Here is a 21319-nt window from a genome sequence, read left to right on the forward strand (position 1 = left end):
GATGTGAACCCGTACCATTGACCTAAACTGTGAAATAATTCAATCATTCTTCAGTTTTTCATAATATTACTCAATTTCCTCAAACTGCAAAATTGTCTTCAAGGTATGTTCAACAATCTCCACTGATTATTTTCAACAGTGAAGCTACACCTCCTGGGTCCCCCCCCCCCCCCAAACAAAACAAACAAAACCTGGAAGAAAAAAAAACTAAGATGTACACGTGAAATAAATATAAAATTCTAAAATATAACATTTAGAGTCCAACTGTGATGTGGTTAAAGGGAAAATACAACATTTGCAAACATCAAAAAATAAAACTACCAAATCATTTTAAAATACCTTGCTGGACTGTTAGTGAATGACAGTGTAAAGCATCCTGTAAAATCATGGCACCTGGTATACTGTCATTTTCAAGAAAAGTGGTATTTTTGTATCAATTTCCAACGCTGATCGGCCGATCAGCGTTGGAAACAACTGGCTTTTTTTCAAATACTGGCCCCAATTGACCATCGCACTTGTTTGCAATCGATTACAAACCTATGAACGGGTACGAGCCAGCTAGACTGGTTCCCTGACCTTACAATTCCCCAATGTATGTAAACTGCTCTGTTTCTTCTTATATGGAGTCAGGGAACCAGACTACAGGAAAATGATCGTTTTTCTTGGTTTTTATAGCATTTTCGAACCCAAAACCTCAAAAAAGTCAGTGTAACTATATTTGCTATATATTTCCAACCCCCCAATTCCATCCATTTCTGAAAATTACAGCAAAAGCAAATGATGTATATTCCCTTTAACTTCAAATTCAGGGCAATCCAAAAATAGTTTACACAGAGGAAAGATTTGTTCATAAGGTATGGAAAATACATTGATATAGATGGAGGGGGAAAATTATCCCATTTTAACAGAGACCAGTACAAAGTTTGAATCGTCACTATAGTAAACACTGAAATTTATAGTAAACGCTGAAATTTGAAAAATCCGAAGAGCTACATGAAACCTGCTATTGCAGACAGCATTCTCGACCTTTTAACACCAATGCTAGAGTAAAGTCCTCAACTAAATCCTCCGTACTCCAATGAGACACCTTGTCTCCATCTAAGGGAAACTGTTTGGTAACAGCAAAAGCCCCTTGGTAACAAGAGATAGACCGGCATCCTAGCCAAATTGGTTTGGAATCCTTTAAACCCTACAAAACGGACATGCACACAGGGGGAGAGGATAGGTTTGCATCTTTGCAACCTTCTACTATAATCCGCCAAATTAACTGACTGATTTCCCCCTGGATTAAGAACCAACTCCAAAGGTGAAAAAAAAAACACTTTACTTTATTTTTGTCACCTATTAGTAATTAGTTATTCAAAGAAAACTGAGCATTCCATTTTTCTTAATATCTGGTACTATAAGAACTAAATGTCACAAAGTGTTCCGCTGTTTAGAAACTTTCCACATTTTTACCCATTTTCAGAGCTTGAAGATTTTTTTATTCTGAAGCTATTCTCTCAAGAAATGTTGCATATGTGTCAATGGAACTGTCAATATTTCAAAGAAACTAAATATTCATAACATGTAAACCAAGATATTGTGACATCATCAATGTTAGAAAATGACTGCCTGTTGCCACAAGTTTAGAGCCCCAAAAATATGGTGTGTTTTTTTTTTTTTTTTTTTTTTTTTTTTTGCTTCACTGGACTTTATTTCTATTTAATGTAGAAGTTGATGATTCCAATACACAAACTGCTGGATGATGTTATAGATGATTATGTCCTACCTAGTACGCAGTCCGGACAGCACTGCCCTTCCACCTCGACCGGCACCCGGTCACCCGGACAAGGGGGACAATCCACTTTGAAACAGTTGCTCCTCCCAGCCTCGCACACACAGGTCCGGCAGTTGTCTGGCTCCCATGTATCTCCATTCTGATTGGAGGAAAGACGGGCTTCATTAGCATATTAATGATGGCAAATGCAAATATCTAATTTATGCCTGTAGATTTTTAAAAAGGATTATTGATTTAGAATAAAATTTCCATTAGTTGACACATTTAAAATAGCACACTGGTTTAGTAATTGAAAGAAAAAGGGCTTTAACATTTCTAAATTAAATTTCAAACAATAGTTCCATTTTTAAAAGCGTCAAAAACAATGAAAAAGAAAAAAAATCAACCAAAGAAAAAGAGATAATACACAGACAGAAAGCATATTATCTCAATTAAACTGTATTTATGACCAAAACTTTAAAAAAAATATACCTGGTTCTGAACTGAGTATGAAGTCAAAAACAAAGAAATGAACTCAATTGCTGAATGACAATTTAACTTCAACTAGAGTAAAAATTTATATTAGAACTAGAAACAAAAGGGAACTCAAAATGGAACCCGGAACTTGTAACGAAGAACTCACTGTATAAGTTATTCGGTCGTGGACGCAGTAGCCAACGGGAGACGAACACTCCGGACAACATCTGCCTTCTCTATGTACAAGAGACTCGCCCTGAAAACCACACAAAGCGAAGGGGGAAAAAAGGAAAACTTCAATTTTAATATGCAATTGTCTCTTACAACATTACTGGAGATTGCATTCAAGTTGAAACAGACAACAAACTATCCTTAAACCCATCGGTAACTGTGCCACCCCAAACTGCCCTGCCTGTACCATCCCAAACTGCCCTGCCTGTTACTCCCTGTACTGCCCCAAACTGCCCTGCCTGTTACTTCCTGTACCACCCCAAACCACCCTGCCTGTTACTCCCTCTACCACCTTACTCCCTGTACCATCCCAAACTGCCCTGCCTGTTACTCCCTGTACTGCCCCAAACCACCCTGCCTGTTACTCCCTGTACTGCCCCAAACCGCCCTGCCTGTTACTCCCTGTAACGCCCGAAACCGCTGGACCACTCTTTGTGTTATTGATTCATCGGTAACTTTAACAAAATGAAGTACAGTGTAGTACAGGTCTTAATGAGTTAAACTGAGACTAGAACATTAAATAATATCTGTATCAAGATTGGGCATATCTGTTTCTGAGCGCCAAGTCTGGGCCTAATATCAATGATGCTCTCAGGCATAATTATGATTTATTGCCACAGGAACTATTGCTCATTTCATTAACATCATAAGTGTCAAGCACGGGAAGCAGTAAATCAATTTATCAGCGACAGTTCAATAACAGTCTACCTGGACATTTCCATGCACATCAAAGGGGAGTCAGGTTAGCGCAGCGGTATTTTCCTCGCCTTCCACCGCTGTGACCCAGGTTCGAATCCTGCCTGGGCCAATATGTGGATTGGGTTTTCAGTTCCTACCTGATTCCATGGGTTTCCCCCAGAATATTCTTCTGGGCTTTTCCTCCCACCACTAAAACTGTAATTTCTTCTCAGTCTTCTCTACAGGTTTCTTCAGGCTTGCGAGCTACAGTGCCTGAGGCAATTTTGAGGAATCCTCCGTTTCATTACCAGAAATAGTGATAATAATTTAAGAATAATAGTTTTCACTGTACATTTTCTGAATCCGGTTGCCTCGAAATTGAACCCCGTTTATGTAATGTTTTGTAACCCATCAAATGTGATTAACTGAAATTTCAGTCCAGGTGCCAAAATCGTGGGCCTGCTAAGTACAAAACTTTGCTAAGCACAAAAAAAATCTGCTTAGCAAAACTTGGTTACCAGCCAAAAATGTAAGTAACAGATATGGCTCTTGACTGGTTCTCAGCCGATTTTTGCTGAGCACATAATTTTGCTAAGCGATTATTTTCTGCTTAACAGATTCACGACATTGGTCTTTTTAAGTCTTACCACTTCGCAGCGCAGTCTATCACACTCGGCCATGTGACACTCTATCCTGCCCTGATGACATATACAGAACTCGCAGGCCGAGACGTTCCACACGTCGCCGCTGTACCGCAGGGTACCAGTATCTTCGCAAGGGGCTGCATGACGTAAAAAAAAGCAAACACACAAACAAGAGAGAGAAAGAGAGAGACAAAAGGTGAAAAGACATGCAAGAGTGTTTGTCCGTCCTGTCAGTATCAGTGGCTATGCTCTTCAAGTTGCATTTCCTGGGCTCTACAACAAATTCAATTTTGTTTTCTATTGATACATTTTCAACTTGTATGTTTAATCATGACTTACCATCGTTTGAAACGCACTCTGGACAACACTGGCCCTCTTTGGTGACTTTTGTATCTCCCTGCAAGCAACACAAGGAAACGTTTGATTATAATTTTTCTTTCCCCTCTTTTCAAAGTTGAACAAAGAAATTGACTGGAGCGGGGTTTGAGCCTGTGACCTCTGGATTACCATTCCGGTCCTCTACCAACTGAGCTATCCAGCATCTTGGGTTTTGGATTTTTTTTGGTGAGATATACAATGTACATACCTGCCTACATGTGAAGTCTTGTGCACAACGCTGTTGCTTGCACTCTATGCTGCCGGCGTAGCATTTACAGTATGTACAAGGGTCTGCTTGCCATTGCGACCCATCCTGCAAAAAGTTTAAAACAAAAATGTTACACTGATTATCAGTACTAAATTTCTCAACAGTGAAAAAAAATATGTGGCTGTAAGCCAAACCCTTTGCGTGACAACTTGAATATAAACTGTGAGTTGGTAAGAAAGATTTCAGAAGCATTTTACATTAAACGAGCTTGGCATGACTCTCTATTAAAACATGGCCACTTAAATTGTTTTGATTATTAAAAAAATTAATAACTTTTAAAAAGGGTTCCTCACATCTCAAAACTAAATTTGTTCTAAATCACCGTTTAAAAATGTAAAAAGTAACATATCATGGGAGCGAAAACTTTGACCGAACGCTATCACCGAACGCTATCACCGTCTATTGTACATCTCATATTTAAAGGCTTCTTACTCTATAAGTACATATAGTCTTGCCAACTTCCCACCCATTCTAAGGCTTGGATTGGGATTGGCAAAACCTATCAGCGATTATACCCATATACAGGAAGACTACAGATGTTATCACAAACTGATAGTGTGTGATTTATGACTTACTTTATAAATTAAGCCGTCTAATTCACAGGATCGTCCTACGCACATGGGACAGCACTTGCCCGGCTGCGTTACTGCTTCCTCATTCTGTGATGGGGGAGAGGGAAAAATGAAAATTGAAGCTTGTCAGCGAGAGTTACAGGTTACAGGGTTCCAAATGCAACGATTAACTTGCGTGCTCCACAGTGACAAGTCTGATCCTGGGAACAACAAACTAGGAAAACGATCTGAACTGGGAAAGTAAAATATTGCAAGATAGGCAACAACAACGAATGAAACACAAGTTTGGCTGATGATCAGTTTAAGATGTCTGTAACAAATGCTTGAGTTTCTGTTTGATGCCTTGCTACTTTTTCTTAACAGTGCTAAATTTAACTACTAAACATGCACTACACAACACACGGGACCTACGGCTTTACGTCCAATCCGAAGGACGAAGCAATAATGGTAAAGTGCCTTGCTCAAGAACACAAGCACATGTTCCCACGGTCAGGATTCAAACCCATGTACTACGGTACACGAGTCGAACACCGTAACCACTGGACCACAGCACCCAATAGTTATGTAAGATACGGTTGGATTCAGCAGGTTAACTCCACAAAATTCCCCAGGAATTTTAGAAATGAGTTAGAAGCCAAAAAATGTTGGGCAACTGGGAAATTACACACAAAAAAGAGGAAATTCAAATTTTTCCCAGACTTTGTGCAGTGTTTTTCTATTTTCAATGGCACACATGGGAAGTAAAAAAGAGGAAATCAGCTGATCCGAGGAAAAGTTGCATGCCTGTCAATGATAAGTTTTTAAAAAAAGATGAAGTGAGAAAAGTGACCTTTTCCAGATATTTTACTTACTTGACTGCAAAATAATGGTGGGCAGTCGGCCACAAAACAGCGTGACTTGCCGTTGTCACATCTGCACTTGGTGCATTTGACTGGCGACCATTCTGCCCCGTCCCTATATGGCACACCCCTATATGTACATGGCCCTAGAAAGATGAAAGAAACACATAAATAACACATAGGGAGTGGACTCAACATCACATATTAAATAACATACCAGAGAAAAATAGTTTTCAAAACCTTTAATCAAATAGCATCTTATAGATGTTAAATCAAAGAACAGAAACCAACGTTATGGGAACTAAAGGTATCACATGAGAATATCTGTTTGAATTTTTTAAAGGATTTTTTTTTGAAAAGAATTGTTAAAGATTCTGTTTTGAAAAATATGTGTTCCTGATCATTATTTCTAAAACCCATTGTTGTGGTACTCTCGTAGTTAAACCACACAATTATTCAAAAATGATCTTGAAATTTACAAACTTAACCTTCAATACGTGATTGACTTTCTAGTGAGTTTGATGCTGTGTAATTCGTAGATTAAGCCAAATTTCTGAAGGATGTTTGAGTTGATGCTGAGATGCACAGATTATCGTTTTAGAGCAGCCTCTTCCAAGGGCACGGTGGGCGGGGCCAGAGTTGGGGGAGGTTGGGATGGGTTTACTAATGATCACATCTGATGCATCGTGGACAGAGCACTTGTTGTTATGAATGTACGAGTTTGGACCTGCGATTCACTGGTCCTTGTAGTTGTACTCTCCCAAATGGTTGTGGCCGGTTGGGGTAAGTGCCGGGGTTGGGGAGGAGGTGGGGGTTGGGAAGGGTGGGGTGGGGGAGGGGGTTACTTACTGCCAGGTCTGATGCATCTTGGGCAGCACTCATCCTGCACTTGGTGTAGGACCTCATCCGGCGTGCATTGCGTTATCCCGCAGGATTGGTTCCTGCACTGGACTACGCCATTATTACAGTAGCAGGAACGGCAGGGTGAGATGCTCCATTGAGAATTATGCTGTGACGGGAACAGAAAGCGAAAAAAAGAGAAGAAATTGAGGAAAATGGCTCAAGAATAGATTGCCATGGTAATATGAACTTCTTACCGTTGCACGGAATACCCAGATCACTAGAAATGTGCACACTTTTTTTTAAGTACATGTACATGTTTGTAGTTGTACATGTACATGTATCTCTGATTTGTCTTTTTCAAAATAAACAACAACACTGGCCGAAGAAAAAGAAAAACTATGATTCACAACAAAAGATGAAGGGCCTAAACATTCCATCCTTCACATAGGAAACTATTTCTTAATCTTGGAGAAAGATCCACCTACATGTACCATCGAAATGCGAGGCCTTCTGACTTGCGATCTATATATTTCAAGTCACTTCAGTTTGAAGCAATGTCGTTTTATGGATTTTAAAAAAAATTCTGTGTAAAAGGTACTTTACACACGACGTACATCAAAACATGCACGTCCAATCTACTGGCAGGCTGAACCTGCCCTGAATGTCACTTGTCACTGATGCATCCTCTTCACATTCGGTCTTAATCTGACCGAATTAAAAACATCCTTCCCACAATTACCTGGCCCAACCGTGAGTCCTTGCATGCTAAACCTACTTGATCTTCTTCCCCTTGTAGTTTTTCTTCCTTCCATTTTTTTGGGATAGGAGGGAGTTCAGAGCATAAATAGCTCAGGGTGTATTTTGCAAGGCCACCTAACACACTGGGCAAGTTATTAGACTAGGAACTATGGTTAACCACAGTTTTAACAGCCGCCTTAAAATAGACACTAGTACATGTACTTGTACATAATGTTTTGAATGTTACGTGGACATAAATGTTGCTCTCTGAGAAGGATCGCATCACTATTATTAACCCTCCCTCTCTGGCTGGCAATTTCAACAAGGCCAGCCCGGCAGTCAAAATAAATCAAATACCGGTAACTGTTTGTAACAGTGAGTGCTCCCTGCCTTCATAAAGCAGGATTGACCGGCTGTGATTGTTATGAAAACTAATAGTAATACAGCTACCCGATACATGTAGGCCTATGCTTTGACTATTACACGCAATGAACTATTTGCCGTATGGACGTATTCAGAAATAGAAGTACTCGTACTCCTATTCGGAATAAGTAAAAAGTAAAGTCTGTCCCGAGCCCATGTGGCTCATCAGGCCGGCGTTTATCTCCGGTTTCAGTAGCATGAAACGACCGAGAATATTTCTACTCCCCCTGGATGGGATGCTAGTCCATCGCAGGTTACTCCCCAGCTAATGCCGGTACCCATTTATACTCCTGGGTGGAGAGGGGCAAGTGGGGGTGAAGTGCCTTGCCCAAGGACACAATAAATGACCAGCGGCTGGATTCGAACCCCGGACCCTCTGATCATGAGTCACGAACCCTAACCACTAGGCCACACACTCCCCTAGTCGGAATACAACTTATAAAAAATACTCGTACTCGTACTCGGAAGTACAAGTACTCGTACTTGGAGACCTGTATTGTACTCAGAAATACAAGTACTCGCACTCGTACTCGTTAACCTACTCGGTAGTACTCGGTTCTCGGTAGACCGTAGCTCAACAAGTGCATTAAATGTAATAAAATGTTACAAACGTAATGCATTGACATGATGCATGGTATCACTTCCTGAAGGCGATAAGAACAACCTTATGCATTTAGTGTGGAAAGGTGCATTTTTTTTGTAATCCCGATTGAAAACAAATTCAGATTCATTTATAGAAACGCAATTGTGCATGAAGGCAGGTTATTGAAAAAAATTGAACTTACTTTGTGTGGGCTCAGCCCTTTTCAGAAAAAAAATAATCCATATCAATTGACTCCAAGGAACATTCAACTCGTTTCACTTGTTAAGTATAATTGAGTTAGCAGTAGGCTTTATAGGACAGTCACAAATGTGAGATTCTACATCCGTCATTTCTGTTATTGTAGCGTGGCTTCTGTCCTTTCTTCACATCTCTGCCATTTTTGTACTTGTACATTTTTGTACTTGTACATTTCTATCTGTGTACCTGTAGGCATTTTGCTGCTTTCAAATTTGGCTAATCATAGAGGGCAGCCTACCGGTAGTGTTCTCTTTCTACCTGACTTGCTTATTGACTGACTAACTGACTGACTGTCAATTCGGGTGATTCACAATGGAGTGCGCCACCAAGAGTTTGCCATGGAGAGTCCGTTTTTCTTCAAGTTTACAGTCGACAAAACATTAACAATTTGAATGAGTTTCAGTCGACAAATTGAGCTAATCTGTTACACCATCTAAATGCAGAATTCTAGGCAATAGTTCCAAGGAATTACCCAAATGTGTCCAACTATACAGCGTTTGTGGACCCTTCGTGTCATTTTGTGAACATCATCTTTCGTCACTTGCATGCTATTTTCCACCCTCCCTTGGCATGACCAGCCGACTTCCCAAACTCTTAGGGGAAACCCGCTGATTATCCCCACATCCTATTAGTCACAAAGAAATCCTGTCTATCTTGGAGATCTTTGGAGGTTTTTGGAGGGGATGTTGGAGCAAGTTCACTCAAGCTAATTCTTTTGGTCACTTGGGAATTTCCATTTTTGTAATTATCGCTGTCTGAGAAACAGCTGGTTAAATTGAAGCAGAAAATCTGACAAGTTTGCAGCCTCATAATGATGCAGCGCCAATTCATAATTTGTAATTGTATACTTTAAGTAAAACTTAATTGCAAACTGTATTATTTATTTAACAAGCTCAAATTTAAGCTGATCACACTTTGGTTTTGCGATAAAAAATATTTAGCAGTTTCTGATAATTTTTTTGTTCTTTATTTCTTCTAAGTTATTAATTATTAAGAATAAACTTTAAGCCACACTCAGTTGATACACAGGCTTATGATTACATTGCGAGCTGAGCAAATAAAATAGCTCAATTTGTATCTTATAATATATTTAAATTTTAAAAATGTTGGCATTTATGTACATGTACTCCACATTGTACATGTGCTAATGGAAAATGAAACTGACTTCTGTCTTGCATGTCACTAGACCCTTTGACCATGCAGTTTCATATACCTCCATGCTTAAACTTCATTCATCTGTAATCTGCTTGTAGTTGTACTAACATTATTACTCCCTTTTGTAATTTCCAAGCCACCTTCCCATCCAAACGAATGAACATGAGTCATGGCTCAGGGCATTGTCCTCAGAGAAACCATCCACAGCAACTTAATCTCTTTCATAATCTTCACCATGCCAAACTTCCCAGATCCAATTCAATCGATTCTGGCCCTGTTTAGCAGCATACATGTACAAACACTCTATTGAAGACCACTGCTTGATGCTCATGTTAAACACTGCGCCTACCAGACATTTATTGATTTGTTTTCATGTAATCCACCTTGGAGAGAGATCCTCCATTGTGTCCACATTCCTACAGATCCTTGGAATAATGCTACATGTAATCCTTGCCTCATTGATCCCTTGATAAAGCTTGAATTTGAAGGGGGGAATTCACAAGGTATGCATGTAACCCTATCATGGATGAAACTGAACACTTAATAAGCAACCCAGTCTGCTGTAATAATTAAGGAAAGCATTATGCATGTATTTTGGGGTTTTTTTAGTTCTTCAGTCAAAAGTTTTCATTCATATTCAGGATTTGGACTTCTCTAAATAATAAAAAAAAAACACCACAAAATATCAATACAAATTTCTAAGATATATCCAAATGTACTTTGCCTCTTTTACAGATCAATGTTGAAAATGATGTCTCTAACAATTTGTTTGTTCAAAGTGATGAGTTCAAATTAACTTATTTGAATCCATTGAAAAATTGTTAATTCTGTTTCCAAGCTACCGGGAATTTCAAACAAATTTAACAAGATTAAAGTTCTGAAGTCCCTATCCCTTAATCAATAATTGATTATCAAAATTCTTAAAGACATTTTCTCCGCCGGTAATGGATCAAAGTTGAAAATGATATCTCTGGGAAGACTGGGAGCATATTTTTCCAAATGATGAAGTGAAATTGAATTTATTTGAACCACAAAGAACCATTTCTACGTTCCTCGCCAATTTTCAACAAATTTCAGCTGGATGAAAAATCCTGAATCCCTATACAGATCCCTTCTCCAAATTCCAAGACATTTATCTGCCCGAGTTTTACAGGCCAAATTTGTAAATGATACTTCTGGGAACAAGTTTTTCAAAACTAATGCGAAAAAAATTAAATAATTCAAAACCTAAGTCAAAATATTAATTCTATCGCTGCACCAATTTATATCAAATTTCAGGAAAATTTGACACCATCCCTATCCCTTCATAAAAATAACACTACCTTCCAACAAACAGTGCCACTATTGTCCGCTTTCCTAAATTACAGGGGCTACTTTTGTTCAATTCGAGTAAATTTGCCAACTGTACAGCTGCAGGCAAACGATACCCTTGTGAGCAGAACAAGTAAATACTTCCTGATAAAACCACATTCAACAGGACGCTCAACGGACTTGAGAGATTTTAGCCCAGGGGTAGCATCTGCATTCTCCCCCCCCCCCCCTCCCTTTCCCCTTCCAAAGACCAGCCCAGTCCCCTAGGGAATTCTACAAATATCCCTCCTTTTCTGTAACAGTAGCAGCTGCAAATTTGGCCCCCTCTTTGTTTTCTCAGATGGATAAATGTACATCTACCAGTGCCAGAAATTTAAAAAAGTGCAGCACAGCCTTCCAAAAGATGAATAACAGGCAATGCGACGTATGTTTTTTGAAGAGTTGAACAGTTTGTAAAAACAAATTTTATTGAATTTTTGTTCTTCGAAACACCTGCATGAACATGAGCTGACAGATTTGGTCCACCCCTAGGGCATGTGGGCTTGTAATGAAACAACAACATTTTTTGTGGAACACAAAGTCATTTGAGATGGTGGCCATCTTGAAATCCATAACATGCAGCGGCATGATGTGGCTAACAGACTAATGAAAGTAATTTTTCTCAATTTCCGCAAGTTGGTATATCCGAGTCCTTCTCACCAAAATCAAACTTCATGTACCAGTACATACCCCTGGAGCATGATTGGGCCAACTGCACTTGTTCCCTTCATTTTTTTCTTATGGCTAGAAATTTGATGTTACTCAATACATGGAGCTATGCAACCACTTCTGGTAATCCGGTGATACTGGATTTCCAGTGGAGCAACTTTTTTCTTTAATAGTGGTTTGTTTCTCTTGATTACAATTTTAAAAATCTCAAGTATAGACTGAAATTTGATTATTAAGCAAAATATACTTTTGTTATACTCTCTCCACCATGGCTGCATTTCACATGTGCATAATAAATCAATTACAAGTTTTCAAGCCTAACCAATCAACTAGCTTGTTAGAAACGTACAGCCAGCCAATCAACTCACCCCTACTATTTCTCCTTCGTATTCACAGGAGCCGGTACCAGGCGCACAGTCTGGACAGCATCTGTTGGGTTCTATTCTTAGTCTTTCCCCCTGCACACAAAAAGAAAGAAATATAAAACGTAAATTATTTACATACATGCACAGAAGTAATCCTCCTCGTCTTCTGCACTTCACAACCCTTCAAGTTTTCCAAAACCACTTTTGCCCGTAGAGTTAGCATCCGCACTTCAAATTCCTTTGAGGTAATCGTCTGTGGAGGATGGATAACACTTCACATCCCTTTTATGTGGTTAAGCTCAGGGCAAGCAGGCAGATTTCGTAGCATTTCACTGCTTTTCACGGTGCTGTTTTTTGTGCAGTGACTCTCTGTGTAACACAGTTATAACACTACATATCCCTTCACTTCAAACTGACCTGCAGGGTTTCAGAGGGTTTTACACATTGCGCCGAATACTGACTGAACTCCCACTAGGATGGTTAATAACAAATACAGACACACTTATAACTAACAGACACTTTTCAAAAAAATTAAAATGAGCCCCATCTGCACTTTTTGGGATTAGAAATTTTACAATACACATTGAAGTTCATTGTAATTGACACAGGGAAGGTGACATTACAATGTAAAAGTTTGCATTACTTGTATGTAATACAAACTTTACAGACTATATTCAGGCATGCAACTGGGAATTTAGGAAAAAATAAGGAAATTCCAAACCACACAAGAATTTGTAAAGTGTTTTTCAATTTGTAATGGCAGTCCCTGAGAAGTAGAAACGAGGAAATCAACGGATCCGAGGAAAAGTTGCATGCCTGTGTATTTTGTACAGATTATATTTTGTAAAATAATACATCCCTTCAAGCGCTGTAGAATGGAATGAAAGTACAGAAGGAACTTGATCACTTGTCCAATAACTTCTCCAGAACAGGTGGTATGCACCCATCTGAAAATTACACCCAAGACACTTGCAACTTTTTTGACAGGCCACAAAATAATTTCAACAAACCTTAGCGCCTGTACAGAGACCCTCGTGTATGGGATTGTGCAGGGACATGACCCTCGCACCCTCGGAAAGTGTGAAATATGTCTTCAGTGAGGTAATTCCCTAAGAAGGTGGATTGTTGCTAGGTTTTTTTTTAAAGCCCTTCCAATTTATTGAGGTTGTGAGGTGACCATTGGATGGGACCCCTAAGGGAATTTTGACAAGAAGTTTTGATTGATTGGTTTGGGGTTTTTTTCAGAGGGGAAAGGGATTTTGGTGATAGATGGCCTGGGTAAGGGGTGTCTTTCTCACATTTTAATATCTACTTGTTGGGGGTTGGAGTTTGATGTCAAGAAGGTGTCAAGACGGATGAGTTAGTTGGGAACAAAGTCACAAACCATTTGGCTAGTTAACCCAAAACATGTCATTAGTCATGAGGTTAAACAAAAAGTAAAATACACTTTTGAATGAATTTCTGAACTTGATTCAACAGTGATATTAAATAACTGAACATTTTGCGTCAAGTTTCAACTCATCACTGTCCTACATGTACACATAGTTGTAATTTACAATTTCTGGGGTCTTTTTTTTGTTGGGAGGGGGACAAATCTGCTGAAAAAACTGCAGTAAGGATTTGGAAGTCTGAATGAACTAAACAGTCAAAATACATGTAACTGAGTCAAAATTTGTGAGCAGATTTATGTACAAAATAGTAAAGTCATAATTTGGCAAAAGTTTGGAAAATGTTCTATAATAATTACATTTCTGACTTTACAACTTTAAAACCTTGTTACATCATCTCGCTTAATTTCCATTTCTCCATCAAAGGCCGATAATTTAGAGTATGTTTTGTTCAACCAGGCAATTTAAGGTAGATCATGTGGGCCTCCAAAAATCAGTTTTTTTCTGGCTTTCCCATCGCTTGGGGGACAATTACTGACCGGTCAACTTCAATCAGAACTGAACCAAAAATGATTTGAAACAGTTGTTCCCCAAAGTAAAGAGAGAGAGAGAGGTCATCAGCTGGGCAGTACCATCTTGGACCAGAGGGAGGCCAGGTCAGGGGTCATATCTGGATGGTAGGTGGGCTCTTGGAAAAATGATTGGACGGAGGACAAATTCTATTCACTATAAATCGGTCTTTAACTTGTTATCTTTAAGTGCATTTAGTGTACATGTGGAGGTGTCACATTTAATTTGGAGATTTGTCTTTTTGGTACCAAACATTACAGTGGAATGCCCCTATAAAGAACACCGCAGGATCCACAGAAATTGTTCGTAGTAGCGATCCTTCGGTATACAGCGATTTTAAGCTGAATGATTTTAAGCCGGTGCTCCAGTACTCACTTTTCAATAAATAGCGCCCTCCAGAACTTCCTCCTCTACACCCTGGTAGTTACTGAAAGACTACTTTGAACATGTGCCGAAATTATGTAGTTACACAGATTTGGGCTTACTACCTACAGCAATGGGTGGCTTCCCATGCTATTCTTAGGGGAAATAGCCACTTGTCGCATTTCTGTTGACATTTCTCAACAAACATTTTCAGGAGGGTCTGCTGTGGCACCATGAGTAGTTATTCCTCTTTGGGTTCTGAAAATAAAAATTTTAACTGGTGTGTCCTGCTGTATTCGGGAGAAAATGTATTATTTCTTCTCTTATTGCAACTACGAGAGAGAAATGCAGTCTTCTGCAAACCTAACTACAGCTGCGTGAGAATCATCGGAATCCATCAGACAAAACTGGTGACAGATGGTGGCTCCTGAACCTTCCGTTTTGATTTCCCGTTTTTTATTTACAATAAGATCATCCACGGATTACAGCAGGATCCGACTGGGGCAGGGAGATGTTTATTCAGGCATCTGGTGATGAGTTTTACTGGCACACACCGGTGACTCTGCACCAAGGTATGGGAATCTCCAAGCAGAGTATTTCCTTTGAGGTTAAAGATGCATTTTCATGCTCTTTTTCAGTTTCATACTGAAAAAAACATCAATTTCTTTTCTGAATTGCTATTTTTCTAGCAATGCAAAAGTTGTACACTTTTGAATGAGACATCGACCCCCAAAAAATGGCCTTCGTTTTGTCATTTGAATCATTAATTTACAAATTTTGTTAAAAAAACTTAATAACAATATATTGGCTCTTTTTCACAATACTACCCTCTGGTGCTAAGGCCAAAAAAAATAATAGTTCTGCTTCCCGTTTCCCTACCTACCCTATTCTGACAGCCCCTACCCTAATTTTTTTATTGGAAAAAGGAGGAAAAAACACCCAAAACCATCACTTTTACCTTTTACCCTTGACTACATGCAGACACCTCAATATGATCGTACACAAAAAAAATTGGCAAAAAAAAAAAAATTCCCTACCTACCTACCGTATTTTCAAATGCCATGTAATCGGAAGCAGAACAATTTTTTTGGGGCCTAAACCAGTGAAAGTTACTGACACATGAGGGCAGTTTGCAGCCATTTTTAGCACAGATGCATTGGTGTGAAGACCAGGCAAAAGACAAGACCTGTCAACCGACTGTGCAGTGTAGTCTGGTGACAGTGTCATGTTTGAAATTGATGTGCTAATATAATCCCTTCTCAGGTTTTCAGACTTCCTGCAAAGTCTTAAGACTACAATCCCAGCCAAAATGGTTGGGACACTTCCTGAGCCTGCCACGGTCACCCACTCCCCGCTCCCCCGGTCAATGTTGTTCTCTCCAGCTGATGGAGCACACACCGCGCAATGAGAGACAACATTGAACAGGGGCCGGGGAGTTGGGGGCCCAGCGAGATTTGGCCAGGATTGTAGGAATAACAATTGCAACCATACTGCATTTGGCACAAGACACCATTGCAATGCACAGCTTCCAAAGTTGGACCATGCATAATTTCAAAGCAAAGAAAAAACTGAGAGTATCTAATGTAGAACCACCAATAAAAATCTCCAATCCAACCCAAGAAATAACCTGAAATGAACTTGGCCTTGGCCGCTTCCCAAATTTGTGGCTCCTACCCCACTGCTTGCCATTACCCTCCCAGAGGGAAGGAGAACCACCACGGTCGCCCATCCCAGCAATTATTACATTATCTCTAGGTGGTTAGAAATCAATTGCTACAATTTACCGTCGGTATGGTAATCTCGCTGGCGGCCAATGGAGATGCTGCGATCCCATCTGCGGAGATATGCGCGCGCCTAGGTGGTCCCAGCGGGCTATTTACATAGCGTAATGCGACGGTGAAAATTGGATTAGGTGGTTCTTGTGGCCCTACTTTCTTGCGAGGTCTTTCTTGAACGGAGTGCTGACAAGGCAATATTGTTATCTCTGAGGGGCGTCTTCATGATTTGTACTACGGCAACCATGTGATGCCATACTGGGCACAGCGTGGCAGAGAATTTCCAGCACGCGGTCAGTAAATACTGGAAGAAGGATTTGACTTGAGTGAGATGGGAGGGTTTTGTGATTCAATCTGTCATGTACCGGTACATGTAGGTATGGAGACAAAATCACCGATATTGAAGTGAGCATTCAAACTGCAGTGCACAACTGCAGTGCTGCTGGAAATGTTTGCAATCAAACAGCATGTTCAAATGGAAGGCAGCTTTTGAGCTAGATCTTTTCCAATTAATAAACTCAACAGGGGTTCTGTGGAGGTAGTGACAAAATCTAAAATGTGCTCATGTTCATACCATAAATGATGGTTTACTCCGGAGCTGGAGTTAAAGTGGAGCTAAAAGGTCACCAAAAAGGTTAAGTAATGTTCATGGGTGACACTGTGAATCAGACAAATGACCAGATGCATCAGCCTGGAGCTAGGTGAGTTACGCTAGGTCCTCAGCTAAGCAGAAAGTTGAGCTAGCCCCACACATTTTTTGGGGCCTGCTCCTGAGATACATGTAACTCCAGAGGCAGAGTTAAATTATACGCTAGGTCCTCAGCTAAGCAGAAAGTTGAGCTAGCCCCACACATTTTTCGGGGCCTGCTCCGAAGATACATGTAACTCCAGAGGCAGAGTTATCCCACCGACACCTATTTTGGGTGCAACTGGCTAGCTCCGGAGCTATCTTCAGAGATAGCCCTCCATCTGAACGACCCCGAAGACACTTGAAGTAACTGTTGACGTGAAATTAAATTCCTTTTTGTATGTGTGTGTGTTAGCATGAAGTACACATACATGTACATGTATGAACCCACAGTTAGAGGAAACATCTGCGAAAAGGGAAATATGAAATATCTCAGAATTTCTTTGGGAAGCTTTGGGAAACTTTCCGAGACTTACCCTTTGAAAATCACACCTAGGATCTTGACACTGTTTGGGTTCGCAGATGACCAGGTCCCCTAGACAAGAACACGTCGTGCACGGGTCTAGCTCCCATACTGTGTTATTCTGCAGAAATGTAGAGGGAAAAGGAGAAAATTTAAGTACTAAAATACAAGTTTCTGATATGTTCATTGAAAACTTTTAAGAAATGCAAATTTTTTGAATTGGAAATAAACTACGCAAAGTCGCAAACATAGTCAAACCTTGCAAACATCAATGACACGCTATATTAAAAATGTAATGTTTTTTAGCATCACTGGAGAAAACATGTGTGAAACTCTTTATCAAGAGGAAACGTGCTGACTTCATCCCAAGTTTCAAAATGGCAAAAAAATTATTATCTGCGAGGTTACAACACCATATTTTTGTTTAAAGATAAAGTAACTTAGAAAAGTATTTATTCGATGGGGAAAGGGGAAATCCTTCTTAATTTTACCTCAAAAGCCTAAAACAATAACCAAAAAAAAGATCCAAACTATTAAAAAAGACCCAAACTATTTGGCACAACATGCACTGATAGCATTTAAGAACTGTACCCTTTTGGGTTGGGATTTCAAGGTCCCGAAGGGGATTAATACCCCAGCTTTGCCTCAAGCAAGGAACCAAGCACTAACACCGCGTTCCCACTTGAATTGGGAAAAGGTGGATCAAGATCCAGCATTTTAGTGTGATCGTTATCTTACCGCAACGAAACCGCAAGTCGCGTTTCCACTTATGCTTGATCCACCTTTTCGTACGGAAATGTTGGGTCCGAAAGGTCACTGAGTTCGGAATTACGCGCGCTCTGTGGGAGTGCCATTGTTGCATGGTTGCATGCTAGGCCAGGATGGGTCAGTTTTCAAATAGCACTATCAGAATTCACCGACAAAAATTACGCGAATTCACCAACATAAATCACGGATCCGTAGAGGATCCGTGCGTGCATAAATTAACAGGTGAAATCCAACAGAGCCGCTCATTGTGTGACATCATGGCAGAAACCAATGCATCGATAAGGGATTCCCTGGTTCTGAAGCTTCTCATTGGTTAGAAACGGTCACAAGATGTCCTACGACATCAATTTCCAATTTTCTATAATCAATACTTCAGATTTGTCACCTCCGTACGTACCGCGTTATCGGCACTATTCTCATCGCATACTCGTAAGCTTTTCCATGATTCTGTGCCAAAGTGAAGTCTTTTGGTGAGTGCGGACTCAGAGTCATTTATGGATGGAAAAATAAGTAAAATTTCAGGAATGAAAAAGGTTTAGTAATGGACGAACACGCAACAAAAATAAGGCCTATATATAGTGTGTAGTTTAGGATACCACGTGCGCTTTTGCATGCGCGGTGCTAGCCCGTATCCCCGCGTAGTTCAGCGGTTGTTTATTGTGCATGTTGTATACGCTGGAAATGTTCACATGAGCTACACGCCTGAAAACGTGTTTCTTCGTTCATGAGACCGCAACATTTTCGCGCCACTCGTGCACCGGGCGGATGTTAACAGGTCAAATTGCCGGATCAGATCCACCTTTTGCGTTCCCATCTGATCGTGATCCGGCAATTGCCGGATCTGATCCACCAATTGGGGGATCTGTATCCTGGTCCAGAGGTGGATCAGAAAAGGTGGATCTGATCCTGATCCACCTTATAACGGTTAGCGTTCCCACTACACACAATTGCCGGATCTGATCCACCAATTGGGGGATCTGATCCGGCAATTTGGCAAAAGGTGGATCAGATCCCCCAATTGGTGGATCAAGTGGGAACGGGGTCTAAGCCAAAAGTTTCCTTTGCACTTTGCCTCCGAAACAATTACAAGACAAGGACAAGCAAAAGTCCCTGAAAAAAATGTTCAGGCACAGCCTGTTCATTGTGATATTTCATCACCCATGTCAGCCCTGTCACCCAACCCTAAAACAACCTCTCAACAGAGCAACACAGAGAAACAACTTGTTCTCTGCCTGCAGCAGACCCGACAGCAATTTATAATCGAGGTAGAAAGGACCTCTGTGATGGTGTGACAGCCTCGTTGTGTCTGGAAAGGTGTTGGGTGATTTTTTTTTTAAGGGGATAGGAGAACAAATGGACACTTCTGTGGAGACCCCTTCCCTAGAGCCTTTCCTCAAGCCTTGAGTGTCCCCCCTTTTTTAGTGCAAGAATTCCAAATGACATAAAAATCACTTGTGATGACATAAAACTTAAAAGAACATGATAAATTAATCTCTCAAACTACAATATTCTGACATCAGATATTGTCCAGACTTGGCTATAGTTTCCTACCTCCATGGTTTAATGTACAATCTGATTCAACTGTGCAATGGAAAAGGCGCTTTTAAAACATAACCACATTGGGTTTTGCTGCAGTTTTCTGACATTTTCTAGAACTGTGGTTTGGTACATAATCCCTTTCTTTCACCCCAATTTTCAATATCATGAGAAAGTGAAAAGAAAAATCACTTGACAAAGGTTGCACTTTCAAGGGATTGAAAATTCTGATGGCCTTAACTTGAGGCCATGGTTTTCAGACATGCGTTGGGGGGAGTTATACACAGATCTGTCAGCCACGTTCAAATACATCAGCTTCCTGGCTAGACAGACAATGTTACACTGTCTTGTTAAAACCACAGATTGAATCTAAAAGTGAAATCCTCAACTTGGAATGACTCTTATAGTCACACCGACTGCCCTAAAGATAGTCTCCTCCAAGGCTAGATTTGGATACTTCCCCCAAATGCAGCCATGTCCTACCCCTGGCAAGCACGATCAAGCTGCCATGGAGGCAGAGAGCGCTACAAACACGATGCATAAAATTCAGTCTTGGGAATTTTGGCACCAAGATAAAAAAATTCCCACCATACACATCAACCTCACCAGTTCTGTCAAGCCACCGTGGTGGAAGAGGGTGCTACCAGAAAAATGAATCAAATCAAGTTTGAGGAACTTTGGCACCAGAACCCGAGAAACTCCGCACATGTGCGGACAGGGCTCGCGAAATCGGCTGCCTGACGTCCCAGGACAACCAAAATATTTTGTCACACAACAAAAAGTTCCAGGTTGCCAGCCCGACTGGCAACTAAATATTACCGCGTACGTTATGTGTGTAGGCAGCGAATGCAATCCTCTGTTCACAATGTATGCGAGTTTCCTCTAATATTATGACAGCACCACTGTACACCATTACCAACGCGGTGCGGTGCGTGGGTACCGTACACACGCACGCAGCCACGGTCAGCCACTGCCGGCCACGCACGCTTGCTAAATGGCAATAGCGCAGCAGCCAAGTACAAAATTCTTTGGTTGTCCAGGACATAGGACAGCCAATTTTGCGAGCCCTGAGCCACTTCAGGTAAAGCAGCAATGTACATTATCAGGATTTGGCCTTCAGTAAATTCCATTCAGTTCCTAAGATTTGACTTGATTCATCTTCTTGATGATGTCCTGGATCGCTGCAGCAGCTTGAACATGCTTTTCAGGGATTGTGACCTATTTCGAACAAAATCCAATGCCTGTTGAGGTAAAGCCCTACCGTAAATCAAGTTTTACAATTTTCAGTTCGCAAACATCAAGATACTCAATTGATGGCCAGCTGGGGTAGGAGGGACAGGCCTAATTGTGACCCACTACAAGGTCACTGTATCCAATGACCACTGAGCACCTCCTACAGACAATGTCCTGACCCTGGGGTCACAGTTGTGGGGGGTCATCAGGAGAGGGTTTGGCCAACATCAGCAGGGCACCCAAATTAATTACACAAACAAGGCATGATCTCTAATTGGATGCCAGACTCGACACAAGACTGCATT

The 21319-nt window shown here is 40.6% G+C and overlaps 1 protein-coding gene across 1 annotated transcript in view; it reads right to left on the reverse strand.

The window, feature by feature from the left end:
- Window positions 1-17664, reverse strand: part of LOC119731792 (extracellular matrix protein FRAS1-like) — a 68139-nt gene extending 50475 nt beyond the window's left edge. The window contains exons 1-10 of the mRNA XM_038205065.1: window positions 17491-17664; window positions 12234-12323; window positions 6696-6855; window positions 5859-5992; window positions 5011-5094; window positions 4376-4480; window positions 4129-4186; window positions 3793-3926; window positions 2403-2492; window positions 1772-1919 (exon numbers count right to left, since the gene is read on the reverse strand). Coding sequence (XP_038060993.1) covers window positions 1772-1919; window positions 2403-2492; window positions 3793-3926; window positions 4129-4186; window positions 4376-4480; window positions 5011-5094; window positions 5859-5992; window positions 6696-6855; window positions 12234-12323; window positions 17491-17664 — 1177 coding nt within the window. The remainder of the gene's footprint in view (window positions 1-1771; window positions 1920-2402; window positions 2493-3792; window positions 3927-4128; window positions 4187-4375; window positions 4481-5010; window positions 5095-5858; window positions 5993-6695; window positions 6856-12233; window positions 12324-17490) is intronic.
- Window positions 17665-21319: the final 3655 nt, after the last annotated feature.

The sequence above is a fragment of the Patiria miniata genome, unplaced genomic scaffold (assembly GCF_015706575.1).
Source record: "Patiria miniata isolate m_02_andy unplaced genomic scaffold, ASM1570657v1 HiC_scaffold_24, whole genome shotgun sequence".
Taxonomy (NCBI): Eukaryota; Metazoa; Echinodermata; class Asteroidea; order Valvatida; family Asterinidae; genus Patiria; species Patiria miniata.